This window comes from Bison bison, unplaced genomic scaffold (assembly GCF_000754665.1).
Source record: "Bison bison bison isolate TAMUID 2011002044 unplaced genomic scaffold, Bison_UMD1.0 scf7180017864519, whole genome shotgun sequence".
Taxonomy (NCBI): Eukaryota; Metazoa; Chordata; class Mammalia; order Artiodactyla; family Bovidae; genus Bison; species Bison bison.
The window spans coordinates 10,515,868-10,533,709 of record NW_011495072.1 but is presented as its reverse complement, the minus strand read 5'-3'; the positions used below and the strand labels follow the sequence as shown (position 1 = coordinate 10,533,709).

The 17,842-nt window shown below is 54.5% G+C and overlaps 1 protein-coding gene across 1 annotated transcript in view; it reads left to right on the top strand.

Moving 5' to 3' along the window:
- Positions 1–17,836, top strand: part of KCNC4 (potassium voltage-gated channel, Shaw-related subfamily, member 4) — an 18,919-nt gene extending 1,083 nt beyond the window's left edge. Inside the window, exons 2-5 of the mRNA XM_010830881.1 lie at positions 1–43; positions 11,447–12,383; positions 14,360–14,563; positions 16,913–17,836. The exon at positions 1–43 is cut by the window's left edge and continues 2 nt beyond it. Of these exons, the coding sequence (XP_010829183.1) occupies positions 1–43; positions 11,447–12,383; positions 14,360–14,563; positions 16,913–17,082 (1,354 nt within the window). The 3' untranslated portion in view covers positions 17,083–17,836. The remainder of the gene's footprint in view (positions 44–11,446; positions 12,384–14,359; positions 14,564–16,912) is intronic.
- The last annotated feature ends 6 nt before the right edge of the window (positions 17,837–17,842 follow it).

The window sequence follows — 17,842 nt, the reverse complement described above, 5'->3', positions numbered from 1 at the left end:
GTGGGCGCTCTTCGAGGATCCCTACTCCTCACGGGCGGCCAGGGTGAGTGGCAGGAGCCTGGGTCTCCTCTCGACAGAGACTGACTGACTTGACCACCACCTCCTTCCCAAATTACCTTACTTTACATGGGGCCCTGTGGAAATTATACCTTTACCCCACATCGCGCCCCCTGCACGCTTCAGGAGAGTGCACCCACCTGACTTACTACTTGGACCTAATCCAGCTCCTACTTTAAGGCATCCCCCCTCGCAGCGAGTAGACAACCCATAGCTGCGCTCTTGCTTTTCCACCCCCTCCTTCCTGCTCAGGCGGCCTCTCTACATCTACCCCCAATTCCTCTGAAGAACAGAGTCCTGGAGAGCTGGAATGAAGCCTTGAGCTGGGGTCAGGCAGAATTTGGGGCGATGGGAGGGAAACTAGGGTGTAAGTGGCCGATCTGGTAGGTCGTGGGGTTTGTTCCTTCCTTGTGTCCTATCTCATAGAAACCCTCCCAGCAGCTCAGTGTGCTAAGAACTGTGAGTTCTAGAGAAGGGGCCTCAGGCTTCAGCTCTTTAGCCATAATAGGCAGAAATGGGACCAGAACACCAGGTTTGGGAGAGTCCTTTTTCCCAAGAAGAAGCAAGCAGGAAGAGCAAGATAAGTCAAGATGCCTGCCCCAAGCTATGCCCCTGAGGCTTTCTGGACACCAGAGTTGTCCTGGCCTCTGCTGGGATGAAGGGAGAGTCAGACAGAAAGAGCCTAAGGTTCTGGGCCCTTCGGCTCCTACAGCCAGTGGCCAGCCACAGGCTGCCTGGTGATGATCCCAGATTTGTTGCTGCTGCTTTCTTCATGCTGCAGCACAAATTGGCTTCCCAGAAAGCCCTGGTTCAGGTTACTGCTTGAAATAGGTGACGGGGATGGATGGGGGGGTAGGAGGAAGTGTAGATTGATTTAGGCAGGATCTGGTCCCTTCCCACCACCCCCTCCTCAAGTCAATCCACTTTTCCTTAATCCTTTTAGGTGGAATGGGGTGGTGGAGAGGTAGGCTTAAGCATCTTAAAAAAAATAAAACCTGAAGGATGGCTTTAGATTCTCTAAAAAAGAGAACCCTGTACCTTAGTGTCTTATCTCAAGCCTGGCTGGGGTCTATCTGGGAGACTGAAGACCAACGTGATGCATTGGATCTGGGTGTGGGGACGCTCTCCTGCGTCGGAAGCTGGTAGTTACCTCTGGCATCCCAAGTTGTCACATTAATGAGTCTCAGAGCTCTGCTGCCTTCCTCAGCACCTCTGGTGCTGGGCCTCAACCCAGTCATGGAAGGAAAAGTTCCACTCCCCCCACCCCCAGGGGAGAGCAGGAGATTGGGAAATGGGGCTGCAGGGAGGGGCCATGCTGGCATAAATGCTCTACCAGGGCACATGCATCTCCTGTATCTAAGAGGAGGGAGGAGCAGAGGGGTCAGCGGCTGAGGCACACGTCCTCGGGCAACCTCTGGAAGGCAGGGACTGGTTTCAGGACTGACAGCAAAGTTAGGGTGCCACCTCTGCTTCTTCCCCTGCAGCCCTGAGACCCGCTCAGAAGGTGAGGGCTCAGTGAGGCCCTGGCAGGCTATGAACCCCATGGGCTTCTCATGCAGTCCTCCAGCCCTGCTGGTGTACGCTTTCAGCTGTGTGCATGGTGAGAGGGGTGGGGAGGGGGCCGAGACAAGTGCAGATCCTTTTGGTTCTTTCAAAGTTGGCAATAGAGGGAGGAGGAGGCTGATTTAAGTTGGTGGAGTTGGGGAAAGAGAGAGTGCCAGGGAAGCAGGAATGAGATGAGATGCTTAGCGGCCCTGTTTCTGAACATTCTGGGGTCTCTGAAGACTTTTTGCCTACTGGGTTTCCTCTTCCTTGGATTCCAAGGGGCTGTGCCATCAGTGCACTTATTTTGTCCTTAACTCACTGCCAAGTGGCCCAGCCGGGGCTCTGTGAGTAAGCTCAGAGCCTGGTTAGCCTCTAGAAGTCCTCCATGAGGCCAAGATATTAATGCTTGGCCCTTTTGATGTATCAATAGAATCACAGCAGCCAGGGCAGTCCACTTGAGGTCGGAAATTTGGGGGCTGGGCTGGGTAACCCACTTAACAAAGAAACCAGGATTCAGAGGTGTTAAGTGTTTTGTCACAGACACTTAACTAATAAATAATAGAACCAGCAAACCACCCCACGCAGCCTGCCTTCTGATTGTTAACACTGATGTGCAGAGCTGTATGGAGCTCATGCCAGAAGGGGCTCGTTTCCTACAGAGGAACACAAGCCAAGGCAAGCTTTCAGCTGTTCCTGGGACACACAAGTGAGAGTACAAAAGTTTAAAAAATTAACTGATAGCAACTGCCATTTATTGAGCACTCCATGCAGGTACTTTGCATTAATCCTCCCAGTAAACTACCAGCAGAGGTATTAATATTATCCTTATTTAATAGACTGAGGCTGTGAGAGGGCAGACAACTTCTCTAGGGTCACGCAGCTCGAGAGCGGTGGGCTGGGACTCAAAGTCAGGGCCCCCTTCCTCAGATGATCCCATGCTCTTGTTATCATGCTTTTGAGGTGGCTCATTTCGTACTCTGGTCTGGGAGGTGTTCCAAGGTTCTGTACCTGCTGTGGATGACATCAGAAAACACAGGGGCAGATGGGGACGTCAGAAGGGACACTGACTCAGTTACGCTTCCAGGCCTGAGGTACAGGGTTTCTGGGGCTGTGTTCTTCTGTGAGCTCTATTTACCCCAGGCCAGTAACACACCCCCCACCCCACAGTGCTGTCCCCTGGGTCTGTGTGCATACCTTCCCTCCCTCAGGCCTCTTCTGCTGCCTCCCTCATCCCTGGACAGGGGCTTCCAGGGCCAGTAAGGGTAGAGGAGCCTCCCACTGACCCCGGGCATCTCTCTGCACACAGCAGCTGGTCATTTGAGTAGCGCGTTATGACAGAAGCAAAACAGATACAAACGGAAAATAAACTGAGATGATTATGGGAGGCTGTTGCCTAGCTACTGGCCTGGCCCACAGAGCCATCTCCTTTGGGCTCGCCCCACTCTCTTCGCTGCGTCTGGGCCCATGGGTGGCTGCTGCTGTGGTTCTGTTCCCATAGCCTGACCTGGGAGCTAGCGCAAGGGGCGGGCTTGTCTTAGCCCCATCTGCCCACTGCCTGCGATCTAGGCAGAGGGAGGGCTCAGCAATGGTGAGGGTGGTTTCCCAGACTGCAGGGGACCAGTTAGGGTTTGGGCAGCATCCAGAGTTCTAGAATCGGGCCTTCCTCCTTTTCTGACGGCTGACACGAGGCCTGATGGATGGGACCCTGGGCTGCTCACCTCCCTTATCCCTGTTCCCAGAGGTCCCCAGGGCTGATCTGGCTTAAGTCCAGTCATTGGCCCTCTTAAGGATGATAGTCCTCCTTTGGGTAAATCAGTACCTGTTTTGAGTTTTCTCATGATGTTTCCCTTCTGAGTAGAGGAGGTTATCCCACAGGATCCCACTGCAGCCAGAGCTGGGGTTTCACATCGCCTAGGCATCCACTATGTGTCAGGTGCTGGCACCTGGGCCTTTTTCTGATATCTGACCCATGTGAGGCAGGGAGTATTAACTTTAGCTTACAGAGAAGGAAATGGAGACCACAGGGGCTTGTTGAAGGTCACGTAGCTGGGGGTAGAACTAGGATCTAAGCCCAGATCCTGGGCATCCCTGTGTGTGCTTGTCTGCTGCCTCTGCCACCTCCTGGGGCTCTGCTTGGAGAGGACCTCTGACTTCAGGAGGTTCTCTGCTGTCCTCCCATCCCTTCCTTCACTTATCCCTCTGAATTAAAGCCCCCATCTCCTTGCTCCCTAGAGTTGCTCACACCTGAGCTTGCTTGCTCTTTCTTTCCCTCACTGTGGGGCTTTTATAGGACAAAAAGAAAGAAGGCTTGGTTGAGAGAGGATACCAGGTTTTCTGTGGCCTGGGCAGAGGAATGAAACCAAGGCCTTCTAGGAAGGAAATGCAGAGTTTGCTTCCTGCTCACCTTTTCTGAAGGCCCTGGCTTCTCCTGCCTGGATATTGCCTGGTACCAGCCACTTGGTGGGCATGACAGGCTTCTCAGTGAGGCCAGGGCTTGAGTTCCCCATGCCCTCTGGGTGAGAAAGGGCTAGGAACCTGAGTAGGAGGCTGGGTGCCCTGGCTTCCATCGCACCCTTGGGAGGACAGTGCCAGCATGCCCCAGGGCAGCCCCTCTGCCTCCTTCCCAGGAGCAGGAGCTGTGTCAGGCCAGGGCCTGCCTCCCACCCTCACACCTGTCTCTGCCCTTAGGCAGCCTCCCAGGCTCCTCCCAGGCTTGTTTTCTGTTTTCCTCTCTTGTTCTGAACAGACCAACATTTGTCTCTGAACATCTTGTCTCTGGATGATGAGGTGTTTCTGTTTGTCACCGTTTGGGGTGGGGTGTAAGGTGGGGGAAGGGATAAAATAAACTTGGGCTATTTTGGAGAGTTGGGGGAGGAGCAGGCATGAACAGAGTCAGGCAGCCGGGCCTTAGGAACCAGGAGCCCCCAGGCCCCTCACCTCTGCCCATGGTCAGTGTTGACCTGGGATGCTGGCACCGGGGTATGCATGCCACCTTTGTTTCTGGGCAGCCAGCCTGCCTCAACCTGACCCAGCTCCCTGTTGGGGTATTCCTCCAGCTGGGTGAGGTTACCTGCCCCTGGCAGGGATCCCCATCAGGCAGCAGGCTTGGCCCACCTTGGAGAGCCACAGGGTCTGAGAGCCCAGGTGCCAGGAGGGATTCCTGGGTGCCCCTTGTCACCTCTCCTCATGACAGGCTCCTTAGGACCAGGAGAGGGAGCAGGCAGGCACCTTGGCTTCAGTCATTCAGAAAGCATTTATTGAGCGTGTACTACATCCCAGATACCAGGGTGGCTTTTATAGAGACGAGTTAAAGATGGTCTCTACTCCTGAAGAGAGCCAGGTCAGGTGGAGTAGGTGGCAGCTAGAGAAAATTGAGTGACAGGAAATGGTAAAGATAATACACATATATCATGAGAGGGGCCACAGTAGTCTTAAAAAATGAAGTTCAATAGGAGGTGAGGTAAAAAATGAAGTTCAATAGGAGAAGCCACACATCCCACCACTGTGTGGGATTTATTTCTTTAGGAGGGGGGTTGGTATGCAGGGAAGTTTCAACGAGGAAATATTAATAGAAGTTAAACCGGGTAGGCCCTGCATGATAATGACTTAGCTCCCTTAAATAATTTTTAGAAGGAAGCAGGTTATAAATAAATATATAAATAAATATTCAATGCGGGTAGTGCTTAAGCATGCAGAGTTAGGGAAGAAGGGAATTTCCTGGCCAGGAGACCAGCCAGAGCAGAGATAGGGCAGCATGGGACAGAAAGTCTTCAGGGGCAGGGACGTTCTGGTGGATGGGCAAGAGCCTGGAGTCACATTTGTCTGAATAAGTTCTTGGCCAGTGATCTGAGCTGGACTGAATTCCTTCTGGTGCTGGGACTTACCAGCTCTGGGCAGCTCAGTAGCCCTGAGTGCCCCCCAAGTGCTGACTTGGCAGAGGGTGGGCATGGTAGAGGCGGGTTCTGACACTGGAACCAGAGGGCCCTGGCTCAGGACAGGAAGGCCCAGGGCAGCCTATGAAGGGAGAGGAGCAGGGGGCCTTTGGCTGGGGCCTGGGCATCACAGTACAGGCCCTCACCCAGGAGCCCAGGGACATCTCAAAGACGCCTTGCCTGGCAGACTCCCTCTCCATTCCTGCCTCTGAGTCCCCAGGGCTGCCCACAGCCTTTCCAGTGCTGCCTGGGCACCAGGATCTCGCTTCCCCAGAAGGCTCAGCTCCACATCCATCCCCTCAGATCTTCCTCTGCAAGTGTCTTTGGCTGTGTTCTCAAATTCTCTTCTCCTACACTTCATCCTTAATATAGGTTTTTGGGCATGAGTCTTCTTATGTTTATCTGTCCATCTGTCTCCTTGGCCCTTCCTTCTTGGGCTCCCCTCCCCTGCTCCTGCTGATTGTAGTCAGCTCCCAATGACTGGTGTCTGTCACCTCCTCCCCACCCCCCCCAACCCAGCCTGTGCCAGATTTCTGAGCCACTCTAGGCTCTGTGCTAAGTTTTACAAATATCATTTCTTTTAATCCTCGAAACAGCCCTATTAGAGAGGTACTTCTCTTAGCCATTCAGTATGCTGTAGCCTCAGGGCCTTTGCACTTACTGTTCCTGCTGCCTCTGGAGTTCTGCTGGGTCTTCATCTAACTTGCTCCCTCACTTCTTCAGGTCTCTGCTTCCATGTCACCCTGGCACTGAGGCCTTGCCTGACCACCCTATTTGAAATAGCTACCCCACCCTCTCACTTCTTAACCTCCTTTCTCTTTATTTTTCTCCCTAACACTGATACCATCTGACATACTATATTTTACTTGTTTATTTGTTGACAGTCTGAAGGGCAAGGTGTTTTGCTTCCTGCTGTTCCACAGCACCCAGAATAGTGTCTGGCACATAGTAGGTACTCAATTTTTCATTTTATGAACAAAGATCCTAAGGCTCAGAGAGATCAAGAAGCTTGCCCAAGGCCTCCTGGGCTGTAACTGCAGAGCCAACTTGCACCCAAAAGTGTGTGACTTTACATAGTGTGTGTCCTGCATTGCCAAGGACAGTTGTGCAATGAGCTCGGTGAAGGACACTGGTCACAGGGGTGGCCCACCAGCTGAAACAGTTGGGCGTCAGGGAACAGATGGGTCCCCAACAGGATACAGCTGGCCAGTGCGAGGGGCCCAGGAGAGCAGGAAGCTTGAAGGAGCAGGGTGCTCCTTCACAGAGGCTAGGACCCTCCTGTCCAGGGCGGATTGAACCTCCTGCATCCTCCCACCTTGCAGGAGAGGGGCTGCTGCTGGCCAGACCAGTTCACACGGGTGGCTTTCTACCTGGACAGTTTTAATTTCCAGCAAAATCCATGCCCTCTGTCCCCAGGCAATGGAAAGAAGGGACAACTTTGGCCATGGGAACCAGGCAAGTCGCTTGTCCCCAGGCCTCAAGTTCCGTCATCTGCACAACAGCAGGAAGGACGTTGAGCTCAGTGACCTTCTAAATCTCACTTCTGAAAAGCAAAGACTTTGTGATAGTTTGGGTTCCAGATCCAGCTCGTCCTCAGAAGCTGCAAGGGGGTGTCCGCAGAGGCCCCCCTGCCCCGCCTCAGCTCTGTTGCCATTTACTGAGGCCTCACTGTGTGCCAGGCGCGTACTGTGTCGAGGCTCACGCAGTCCTGCAGGAACACCACTAGGGAACTAGCGCCATCCCACGGTGCAGAGAGGGACCGAGCGGCGTGGCAGGATGGGGCACCCGGGGCTCCTTGGCTCTTTTTTGCCTTCAGTCTCAGCTCCCTGAGACCATGCAGCCCTGTGTGGGGCAGAGGCCGATGGGCAGTGCTCTGAGGAGCCCCGCCAGCTGGCAGAACGGCCCAGGTTGGATAGGAGGCTCAAGTGTGAGGCCTTGACCTCTAAGTTGGGTAGTGCAGCTGCCTCCTCCCTGGTCCCTTTAATGTCCCAATCGAGTTGTGAGAATGGAACTTCCCTGGTGGTCCAGTGGTTAAGACTCTGTGCTTCCAGTACAGGGGGAGTGGGTTCAATCCCTGGTCTGGGAACTAAGATCCCACATGCTGTGCAGTGCGAGCAAGAAAAACAGAAAAATCACAGACCAAAAAAAGAGTTGTGAGAAAGACAGCTGTATCCTTGCCACCAAAGGGCAAAGGCTGGGTGAAAGTAGGGCCACCACTTACAGCATAATTTGGCTTGGGGAATAATTTAGAGGAGAGAGGAATAATTTGGGCCCTGAAGGGGAACCTGTATCCCCGGGACCCAATATGGGGCAACCTGCCAGAGCACAGGCCACTGCATCCATCAGGGCTCGGCCTCAGCTCTGCCTGTCTCCTCAGGGAGGGAGTGCTTTCTGGGACCAGCCTAGAGGGGCCACATGAGAGACTGAGGCCCCATGTAGGTTTCATCAAGGAGGATTGTCCCACCTTTGGTCAAAGGGGCCAAGAGGAAAGATCTGTGAGTCAGGGGACCCAGCCTCAGTTTAATCCTCAACAAGTCCTTTTCCCTGTCTTGTGCCTCTGTTGGCCCTGAGAGGTGGGCACATGTGGTTCCCCTTTCTCTGTCCTCATTCTGAGAGAGGAGCAGGGAGGGGTGGAAGTAAGTAGATGGGATGGTTCAGTGTTTTTTTAAAATAATGAGTGCACAGTGCAGGAATTGAGGGTGGCTGGCACCCGCTGGGCCTGCTGCAGAAGGAGCCCATGGGACAGAGTTGAGGAAGGCACCTTGGCTCTGCAGGTGGGAGAGTGTCCCGGCGCCACAGCACCCTTCTTCCCCCCACCCCCCACCCACCACCCTGCTCCCTGCACCCTCTGCTCCGTCCCTTGGCAGCTTTTCGTGAACTTGTTTATCCAAATTGCTAATTAACTTCATGTTGGGCTCCCAGGTGGGCCAACTCTCCTGGCTAACATTTCCTTCTGAGAGTGCAAGCTTCTGCTTCCCAGACTTCCTGGCAGAGCTGGGATATGCTGACCCCACCCCTCACCCCAGCCTCCTCTGCTTGGGAGAGCAGTGCCAGGGCTCGGGGTTCCTGGTATCACCATGGCCACTGGATATGTGCCTCCACCAGCTCATCTCTGGACGGCCTTGGAACACCTATGGGCTGGAGCTATTTGCCTAATGCCCATGTCAGCCGAATTGTCTTGACAGCCCATTCCTCATGGGAAGAAAAATGAAACCAGACAGGGAACTTCAAATTCACCTTCATGGAGAGAAGCAGGCAGAAGAAGCTACAGACAGAGTTGTCAAGTGGGAAAGCACGTCTGTAGTCTGCTAATCTGCTTCTCCTAACTTACTGTATCTGATCAACCTGTCCATGCTCAAGTGTAAATAAGTCTTAGTTTAGTGTCTGGTGTCTGTCCCAAGTCAAAGATATATTTTCCTAAGGGTGAAATTATCAGTCATCAGAGAGCTGGCTGGGAGAAGTATTGATAATTCGGATATGACTTTCCTGGGTTTATGAATTGACCCTGCCCGGAAGCTGTGAAAAGAAAGTAAATGGTGCTGAGTTCAAATCTGGTTTCCATCCCTTTAAGGCTGTGTGACCTTAGACAAGTATATAACCTCTCTGATCCTCAGCTCCTCCTTTGGAAAATGGGATAATGGGGCCTACCTCATAGGGAAGGCTGAAGGTGATAACACAGAATGCCCAAGTGTGTGAGACAGAGTATAGAGAACTAATGAATGTTCATCCCCAAAGTTCCCTTCTCCGACTCACTTCTGCTCCAGAAATCCTTGGAGGCACCATTTCTTGCTTCATTTTCCCAGCTCATGAGCTTACACGTGCTCAGTTGTGTCCAACTCGTTGTGACTCTGTGGACTGTAGACCACCAGGCTCCTCTGTGGAATTTTCCAGGCAAGAATCCTGGAGCAGGTTGTCATTTCCTACTTCAGGGGATCTTCCCGACCCAGGATCCAACCCATGTCTCTTACATCTTCTGCATCGGCAGGAGGATTCTTTAACACTAGCGCCCCCTGGAGAGCGCCATTCCCCCTATATTCCCCCTTGGTGTTTTGCGGTACTAAGAACAAGGTATGTCTGCCCACACCTGCAGACTCTCAGGGAGGAAAGCATCTCTGGGGAGCATCATTAGATAGGGGGCAATGCCATGGCCAGGTGGAAATCGGAGTGGGGTGGGCATTGGGGTTTGCCAGGTGGTCATGGGGCACAGTCTTCCCTCATGTATCTTATTTAAGCTCAGCCCTCTGCTCAGGGACCAAACCCACCTCCACCCTCCCAGCAGGACAGGCTACAGCAGGGGGCGTGGACCCCAGCAACCAGTACCCTGACAGTGGTGAATGATGTCACATGAATAACAAATGAAGTCTCCGTAATTGGTGTTATTACACATGCATTTCATCTGCATTCATAATGATTGGACACTTAAACCCAGCCGTTCCTCTGCTGAGTGCCGCTGTCATCATTCTAGCTACGATTTCGGCAGCTGTCTAGATCGGCTGTTGCTACACTCTGATCCCAGTGGGTGCAGTTTATTTTTTATTGGCGCTTAGTGTCTCAGGAAATGTCAGTTCTTGAGAAGGGCGTGCATGCATACGTGCGTGCTCAGTCGTGTCCAACTGTTTGCAACCCTATGGACCATAGCCCGCCAGACTCCGTCCATGGGATTCTCCAGGCAAGAATACTGGAGGGGGTTGCCATGCTCTCCTCCAGGGGACCTTCCCAGTTCAGGGATCTAACCTGCATCTCTTGCGGCTTCTGCATTGCAGGCAGATTCTTTACTGTTGAGCCACCAGGGAAGCCTCTTAAGAAGGGACAGAGTCAATATTCTGCACAGACTACCCTGTCTCCTGCCCTGGAGCAGGCTGTCTTCCTTCAAATGCTTCTCACCGTCTGGGCAGTCAGCTGGGACATTCTAGGGTGAGAGGCTGGCCAGAGGGGCTATGACAGGGCTTGAAGATGTGGGTCACAGTCAGAGCTTAATAGGTAGGCCAGCTCCTTGCCTCTAGGTACTCCTTAATGCAGTGGCTCTCTTAACTTAGTGTGTATCAGAATTACTGGGAAGGATTGTTGAAACATTATTAGATCCTCCCCCCAGCATTTGTCATTCAGTAGGTTTGAGTGGGGCCTGAGACTTGGCATTTCTGACTGGTTTCAATTGATGCTGATGCTGATGCTCCTGGTCCAGGCCCTCACTTTGAGGACCACTGCCTTAAAGTCTAGTTACTCAAGTTGCAGTCTGTGGACAAGCAGCCTCACCTGAGAGCCTGTTAGAAATGCAGAAGCCCAGGCTCTGCCCCAGACCTCCTGTATCAGAGTGGCATTTTAACAAGGTTCCCAGATGGCGTATATAGCCATTCCAATTTGAGAAGCTCAGAGCACGACAGGGTTAGAGGTGGGCAGAGGTAGGCAGTAGGCAGGATGGGGCAGCTATAGATCTCTGTTCAGCTCCTTCCAGCCAAGAGCAGCCTCTAACTTCTATGCACCTAACAAGGACTGGGAAGTACTGCCTTAGCAAGCACATGGATAAAGGGCTTCCCTGGTGGCCCAGACAGTAAAGAATATGCCTGCAATGCAGGAGACCCGGGTTCGATCTCTGGCTTGGGAAGATCTCCTGGAGAGGGAATGGCTACCCACTCCGCTATTCTTGCCTGGTGAATTCCATGGGCAGAGGATCCTGGCAGGCTATAGTCCATGGGGTTGCAGAGTTGGACAGGGCTGAGCAACTCACAACACACGGATGAAGACCCTCCAGGGAGGGAATTCCAGCCCCTCACTGTGCACCTTAATCCCACCTCTCACCACCTGATAGACTGCATGGTGACCTATGGCCCCTCCCTCCATGGGCAGAGGGCCCTGTCCCCGCTGGGCGCATCCATTCCTGACACAGCTGCCCTCACTCTCCTCCCCGCCCATAGGTGGTGGCCTTCGCCTCTCTCTTCTTCATCCTGGTGTCCATCACCACCTTCTGCCTGGAGACCCACGAGGCTTTCAACATCGACCGCAACGTGACGGAGATTCACCGGGTGGGGAATACTACCAGCGTGCGCTTCCGGCGGGAGGTGGAGACGGAGCCCATCCTGACCTACATCGAGGGCGTGTGCGTGCTGTGGTTCACGCTGGAATTCCTGGTGCGCATCGTGTGCTGCCCGGACACGCTGGACTTCGTCAAGAACCTGCTCAACATCATCGACTTCGTGGCCATCCTGCCCTTCTACCTGGAGGTGGGACTGAGTGGCTTGTCATCCAAGGCGGCCCGCGACGTGCTGGGCTTCTTGCGCGTGGTGCGCTTCGTGCGCATCCTACGCATCTTCAAGCTCACGCGCCACTTTGTGGGGCTGCGCGTGCTGGGCCACACCCTGCGCGCCAGCACCAACGAGTTCCTGCTGCTCATCATCTTCCTGGCCCTGGGCGTGCTTATCTTCGCCACCATGATCTACTACGCGGAGCGCATCGGCGCTAGGCCCTCCGACCCGCGGGGCAATGACCACACCGACTTCAAGAACATCCCCATCGGCTTCTGGTGGGCCGTCGTCACCATGACAACACTGGGCTACGGGGACATGTACCCCAAGACATGGTCCGGCATGCTGGTGGGGGCGCTGTGTGCACTGGCCGGCGTGCTTACCATTGCCATGCCCGTACCTGTCATTGTCAACAACTTTGGCATGTACTACTCTCTGGCCATGGCCAAGCAGAAGCTGCCCAAGAAACGGAAGAAGCATGTACCTCGGCCGCCCCAGCTGGAGTCGCCCATTTACTGCAAGTCACAGGAGACCTCGCCCAGGGACAGCACCTACAGTGATGCCAGCCCCCCTGCCCCAGAAGAGGGTGTGGTTGAGAGGAAACGGGCAGGTGAGGAAAGCCACCTCTCCCCTAGTGGCCAGGGGAGCTCCCGACTGAAACTCAGGCATTGGAGTTTGGGGTTGTGCTCTGGTTGCACTGGCTACCGTATATAAAAGGCATGCCTTTAGGAGGGCACAGTATTGAGGCTGAATCTCCATTTTCTGATCGCTTCCTGAACATCAGGCTCTGTAGAATGAGTATCCCACGAAATTTAGGTTGTTATGGGCAGTGCATGGGGCTGTAAATGAGAAGCCTGGGTTTCTAATCCTGTTTTGGCCAGTGTGCTGTGTGCCCCCGGGCCAGTCATTCACCCTCTCTGGGTATAAATGCCTCACCTGTAAAACAGAAATGCTATCAATATCTTATTTCCAAGACTTGGACAAGCCCCAAATGAATGACGGATATGAAAGTACTTTGAGAAGTTAAACCCACTTTACAAATATCAGGCACTGTCATTATTAGCTGGAGAGGAGGGCAGCTGTTCTCCTGAGGAGCATCAACACATGAATCATTTCTTTCCAAACGTTCGAGTCTGGTGTCTCTTGGCCTAATAAATGTGATAACGTAATGGCTGTGGGAGGCTGCCTTCTGTTTGGCACAAGCTAGATTGAATCCTGGGCCTGGGGTTTAACATGGATGCAAGGGAACCAAGAGGGAGCAGCCCAGACAATATTGGGAGAGAGGAAAGGAAAGGGAAAAAACTGGTAGCTGCAAGGTGGAATAACCAGACCTGAGGGTCTGAATCATGCTATCCAAGGATGGGAAAGGCCAGCTCAGGAAAGCTTGCTTCTACCTGAGTCAAGAGGTGAAAGGAAATTTGCTTCATCCACAGCAACACAGAGTTATGTTGGAGAGTGGGAACCCAATTGTTAGGTATGGGATGAGCTCCTAAGAGAGGTATGAGATTCCTAGTATGGGGGGTCCATTGGATGCCAGGCCAGTGGGGAGCTGCTCATAAGACAGCAGCTCCCTCCTGGCATGGCTCTGGGGATAAAGTAGGACTTGTCCTTGTGGGGAGGTGCCTGGCTCAGAATATTCACCTGTGGCCTGTTGGTGGGGGCCCATCCTACATGCTGGGGTCATTCAAGGGCATGGGTCTTTCAAAGACCTTGATGGAACTCTTTAGGCTCCCCTTCTCTCCCCCACCAAAATGGTACCTTTTTCCCAGATTCCTGAACAGAAATCTCCCAGACAGTACCCCAGGGAATTTCAGTTCTACCCTGAGGTCCATTCAGGGCTCAGAGGGTAAGTTATATCACGATGTACAAGTCCCTGGGCTTCTGCCATGCACACTTCACCTGTGGCACCATGACCTGTGCCTTAGCCTGACCCTAACTCCTCGGTCACAGTAAGGGCATTCCTGGTCCCTGCCTTCAGACCAACTGGCCACCCCCCTTCTCCAGACCTAGGGACTCAGCTTTGCCTGTGATGTTGCCTGTCCAGTGGAGCAGGGGTCGGGACTAAGAGCATACACCAGTGGGAGCAGAATTGGAGCCTCTTCCCCTCAGGGTGGGGGTGGGAGTGTCTTCCCCCAGACACAAGTTAGCCCGTGAGACAAAGGGCTCTGAATCCTTCGGGCATCAACTCTGGCTTGGAATGCCTGGTGACTAAGAGTAAGTGCCTTCAGGTGGCCCAGGAAGACAGCTGTGGAAGCCACTCTGTAAGTTTAACCCCATCAAGCCAGACACTCTCCCAGGGAATGCATACTCATCCAAGTGTCAGCCTGAGCCAAACCCAAGGAGGCAGCAGACTCTACTGCCTGCCTTGGGCTGATCTCACAGGGCCAACTTGGGGAGTCTCTGCTTTTGGGGTATCTGTGGCTCCATCTCCAGCCAAGACTGAGAGGAAAGCCAGCATCCCACTCTTTGTCCCCAGGAGTAGGCCCACCCCCTGGTTCTGGCAGCACTCTCCCTGTGGGTTGGGTAAGTGATGCTGTAGGTCAGGGATCAGCCCTCCTGCAGCCTCCTTTTTGTCTGCCCCTTTAGATTCCAAGCAGAATGGCGATGCCAGTGCGGTGCTGTCGGACGAGGAGGGAGCCGGCCTCACCCAGCCCCTGGCCTCCGCCCCCACCCCTGAGGAGCGCAGGGCCCTGCGCCGCTCCGGCACCCGAGACAGAAACAAGAAGGCAGCTGCCTGCTTCCTGCTCAGCGCTGGGGACTATGCCTGCGCCGATGGTAGTGTCCGCAAAGGTATGGCTCCCCAGGCCGGGCAGGGGGGGAGCCCCCATGGCGCTGAGTCTCCCCAGTGTCCCCCATGGAGCTTGAGGTCCCCTCCTCCTCTGAGGCCGTGGCCACCATCTCCTCTGCCTTGGACGCACCCTCGCTTTTAGGATGGGTCCCCTGATGTTCTAGTCCATGGATTAGAAAGGCCCGTGACATCCCCAGAAGGTACACAGAGCCCCCCTACCTGCCAGGTGCCCTCCGGAAAGACAAGTGCTGGAGGGTGAGGGGACCACAGATCAGGGCTCCTGCCTGCTCCTTCCGTTTGATCACTTTCCTTTCCTCTGGTTCCTGCTGTGACCTTTAGGCCTGACTCCAAAGTGTCATTGCTAGCCTTCCCCTAGGCCTCCCTTAAACACAGCTCAGGCTTCCTCAGTAAGTAGTCCCAGGAGACTCCCAGGAGTCTCAGGAGTCAGGGTGAGAATGGAGTTCTGGTGTGAGGTCTTCAGAGAGCCTGGCATAGGCCTCCTCTGTCCTACACTGGGGGTCCTGCAGCCCAGCTGTGCAAGCCCCTGGGATGTGACTCTCCCTTCCAGGTAGAGCCAGAAGGTGACCAGGGGCTGGGAGTGGGCAGGGAGAGGGGGTATGTCCTGAGGCATGTTCTGAAGGATTTAGAGAGTTCAAGGGAAAGCTGAAATTCCATCCACAGTGGAGCTAGGGGATTCCTGGCCTGACCAAGTGGGACTGAAATGATTAGGGAAGGTGGAGCTCCATGATGGCTGAGGACCAGGGCTCTCAAGCCCCAGTGTTCCTTCTACCCAGTCCCCATCACTTTTTTGTCTTTTCTGCCCTGTCCTTGTCATCTAACCTCTCTTAAAAGCCTGCCTAGTTTCGGGATAAACCCCAATTCTCACCCCAAAACAGCTGGGTATAGGCTGCTTCTTAACTCGTCTTCTTTCAGTCCAACCCCTTTCCCCCGCTACTTCCCACCATCCCCAGATTCCAAACCAAAACAAGGTCAAGTGAGGCAGGGACAGTAGCTGCTGTAGGAATAGCCTGTGATTTCTCTGTCCCCACAAGGATGTCCCTTGGCCTGCCCAGCCCAGGAAATGTCCAGGGATACCTTCCCAGGCCCTTTCCTTGGCCTGCTCATCACCACTGTCCCCAGGGCACCCTGACCCTAACCAAGCCCTGAGAGCTATGTGTCCAGTTTTGCTGGACATGTGCCCTGTTGGGTGGCAGAAGCAGGAGCAGCAATCTGGAACCTGGATGTGGCCCAGCTAAATTTAGAGCTTTAAATGGATGGTGCTCAGACTACTTACACACTCTCCTGTGCTCCTCTGGTCACCCTTGGCCTCTGCCTAGCCCAGTCCTTGGGCTCTGGGTATGCCTGTCCCTCCTGCCCTCCCCCTACACCCCAAACACACTGAGGCTTCTCCTGTGTCCTAGTTCAGACCTGGAGCCTTGTTCTGGCTGGAGAATGCTAAGTGGTTAGCATGGAAGGTGGGGTGGCAGGGACCCCACCCCCCATGGAGGACCTGAGCAAACAGAACCAAATCCTGAGCACCCCTGTGTTCATCCAGTGTGGTGAAAGACTCAGTGGAAGTTTCGGTGTGGAGGAGGAGGCTGTGAGGGTGCAAGTCAGAGGAGAGACCCTGAGGTCCTGGGGAGCAGGTCCCGTCTGAGAAGGAGCCCGCGTGTGAGCATGCGTGGGGCTGGGGAGCCTGTGTCCCACCACCGTATCTCTCTGGGTGCTTGTGGGGCCTGGCTGCTCTAGTTTCAAGATGCCTCCACACTGCTTCTTGGCAACAAGCATGTAGCTCAGCCAATTAGAGTGACCTTCGAGAGGGAACAGGTGGGTTGCTGGGAAACAGGCCCTGCTAAGGAAGCGTGGCAGTTAGCATCGCCAAACTCCCAGTGTGCATTCGGCAACTTTACCCATGCCAGACCACGCCGCACTTCTCTGCGCTTGGGCTACATTCAGGTCCAGGAGGGAGTAGGCCCAGGACTCCTCCATCCACCAGCACAGACAGCAATGAGACCTATGTGACAGAGTATGAACTCCCTGGGAGGAAAGCGGTGCATGATCATTAGGGTTTCTTAGGGTTGAGAAAGAAGGGTCCTGAGGGCTGCAGGGTCTTTGTACAGCTGGAGGGAAACTTACCTGGGGATGATGACAAAGCAAAGGGCAGCTGAGGATGGGGCCCTGGGGTCCATCTGGAGACCAGAGAGAGCCAGGAAGCCTTTCCCAGCTGAAGCAGACCTCTGCAGCCAGCCCTGGGGCTGCCTGCCCCGCTGAGTGCCCGGAACACGGATCCCATGGAGCGTCTCAGGAGAGGAGCTGCGCCCCCCTGACCCATGTGCCTTTTCTTCACCAAGGCTGTGGAAAGTCCCGGAGCCTAAACAACATAGCGGGAGCGGCTGGAACCAGTCTGGGGCTGTCTCCACTGGCATCGCGATACAGCTCACCCTACCCTCCGAGAAAACCCCTGCTCGCCCACCCCTTCCACCCGCTCACCAGCCCACCCCCTGGACACTCGGCCTCGTAGCTGCAGCCTCAGCTCTCCCTGACCCTGGGCACCCGCACACAAACAGGCACACACAAGCCTCCAGCCTCGTCCCTCCTGCGTCTTCGGGAGTCAAACAGGATACGGGAGAATTGAGGCCCCCGAGCCTCCCGTCCACAGCACCCAGCTCCCTAAAAGGTTCAGCCCTGGAGCCTGAGAGCGAGGGGAGATTACTTCTAGGCCTCCTACCCCACTCACTCCCATTCTCAGCTGAAGGTGCCGTCACCCCTAGGACTCTGTAACTGTGTCTCTGGGCCTTGCCTCCCTCTCAGGCTCCCACCTAAATCACAGCAAATGCACCCCCATCCCTCAGGGCCTTCAACAAGTAACCGAACAGCTTGCAGTTGAACATCTCTGTCTGTCTGTCTGTCCATCCCACACCCAGAGCAACCAGGAATAAGCTGTCCCCTGGGGCGTGGGGCGCAGGCAGGGGTTCCCAAGTTGGAGCCCCAGGATAGGTGGCCTAGATGCAGGGATGTCCCCCTCTCGGTGGACCCCAGCCTCGGAGCCAGCCTCCCATCTGTGCCCCACCCCCCCGAGCTGCGGCATCGCTGGCCACGCGGCTTCCCCTGCTTCCTCTACAGTTCTCCTTCCTCTCCTGCTCCCTCCAGCTCCCAGTCCTGCCTCTGAGTCACCTGCCACTCCCACCCAGCCTCTGCGCTCTATATCGCTGCCAGAACCGGAGACTCATCTAATTTCTATAATTAAGTGTATTCATTTACTTAACGAGCCCAGGAGCACA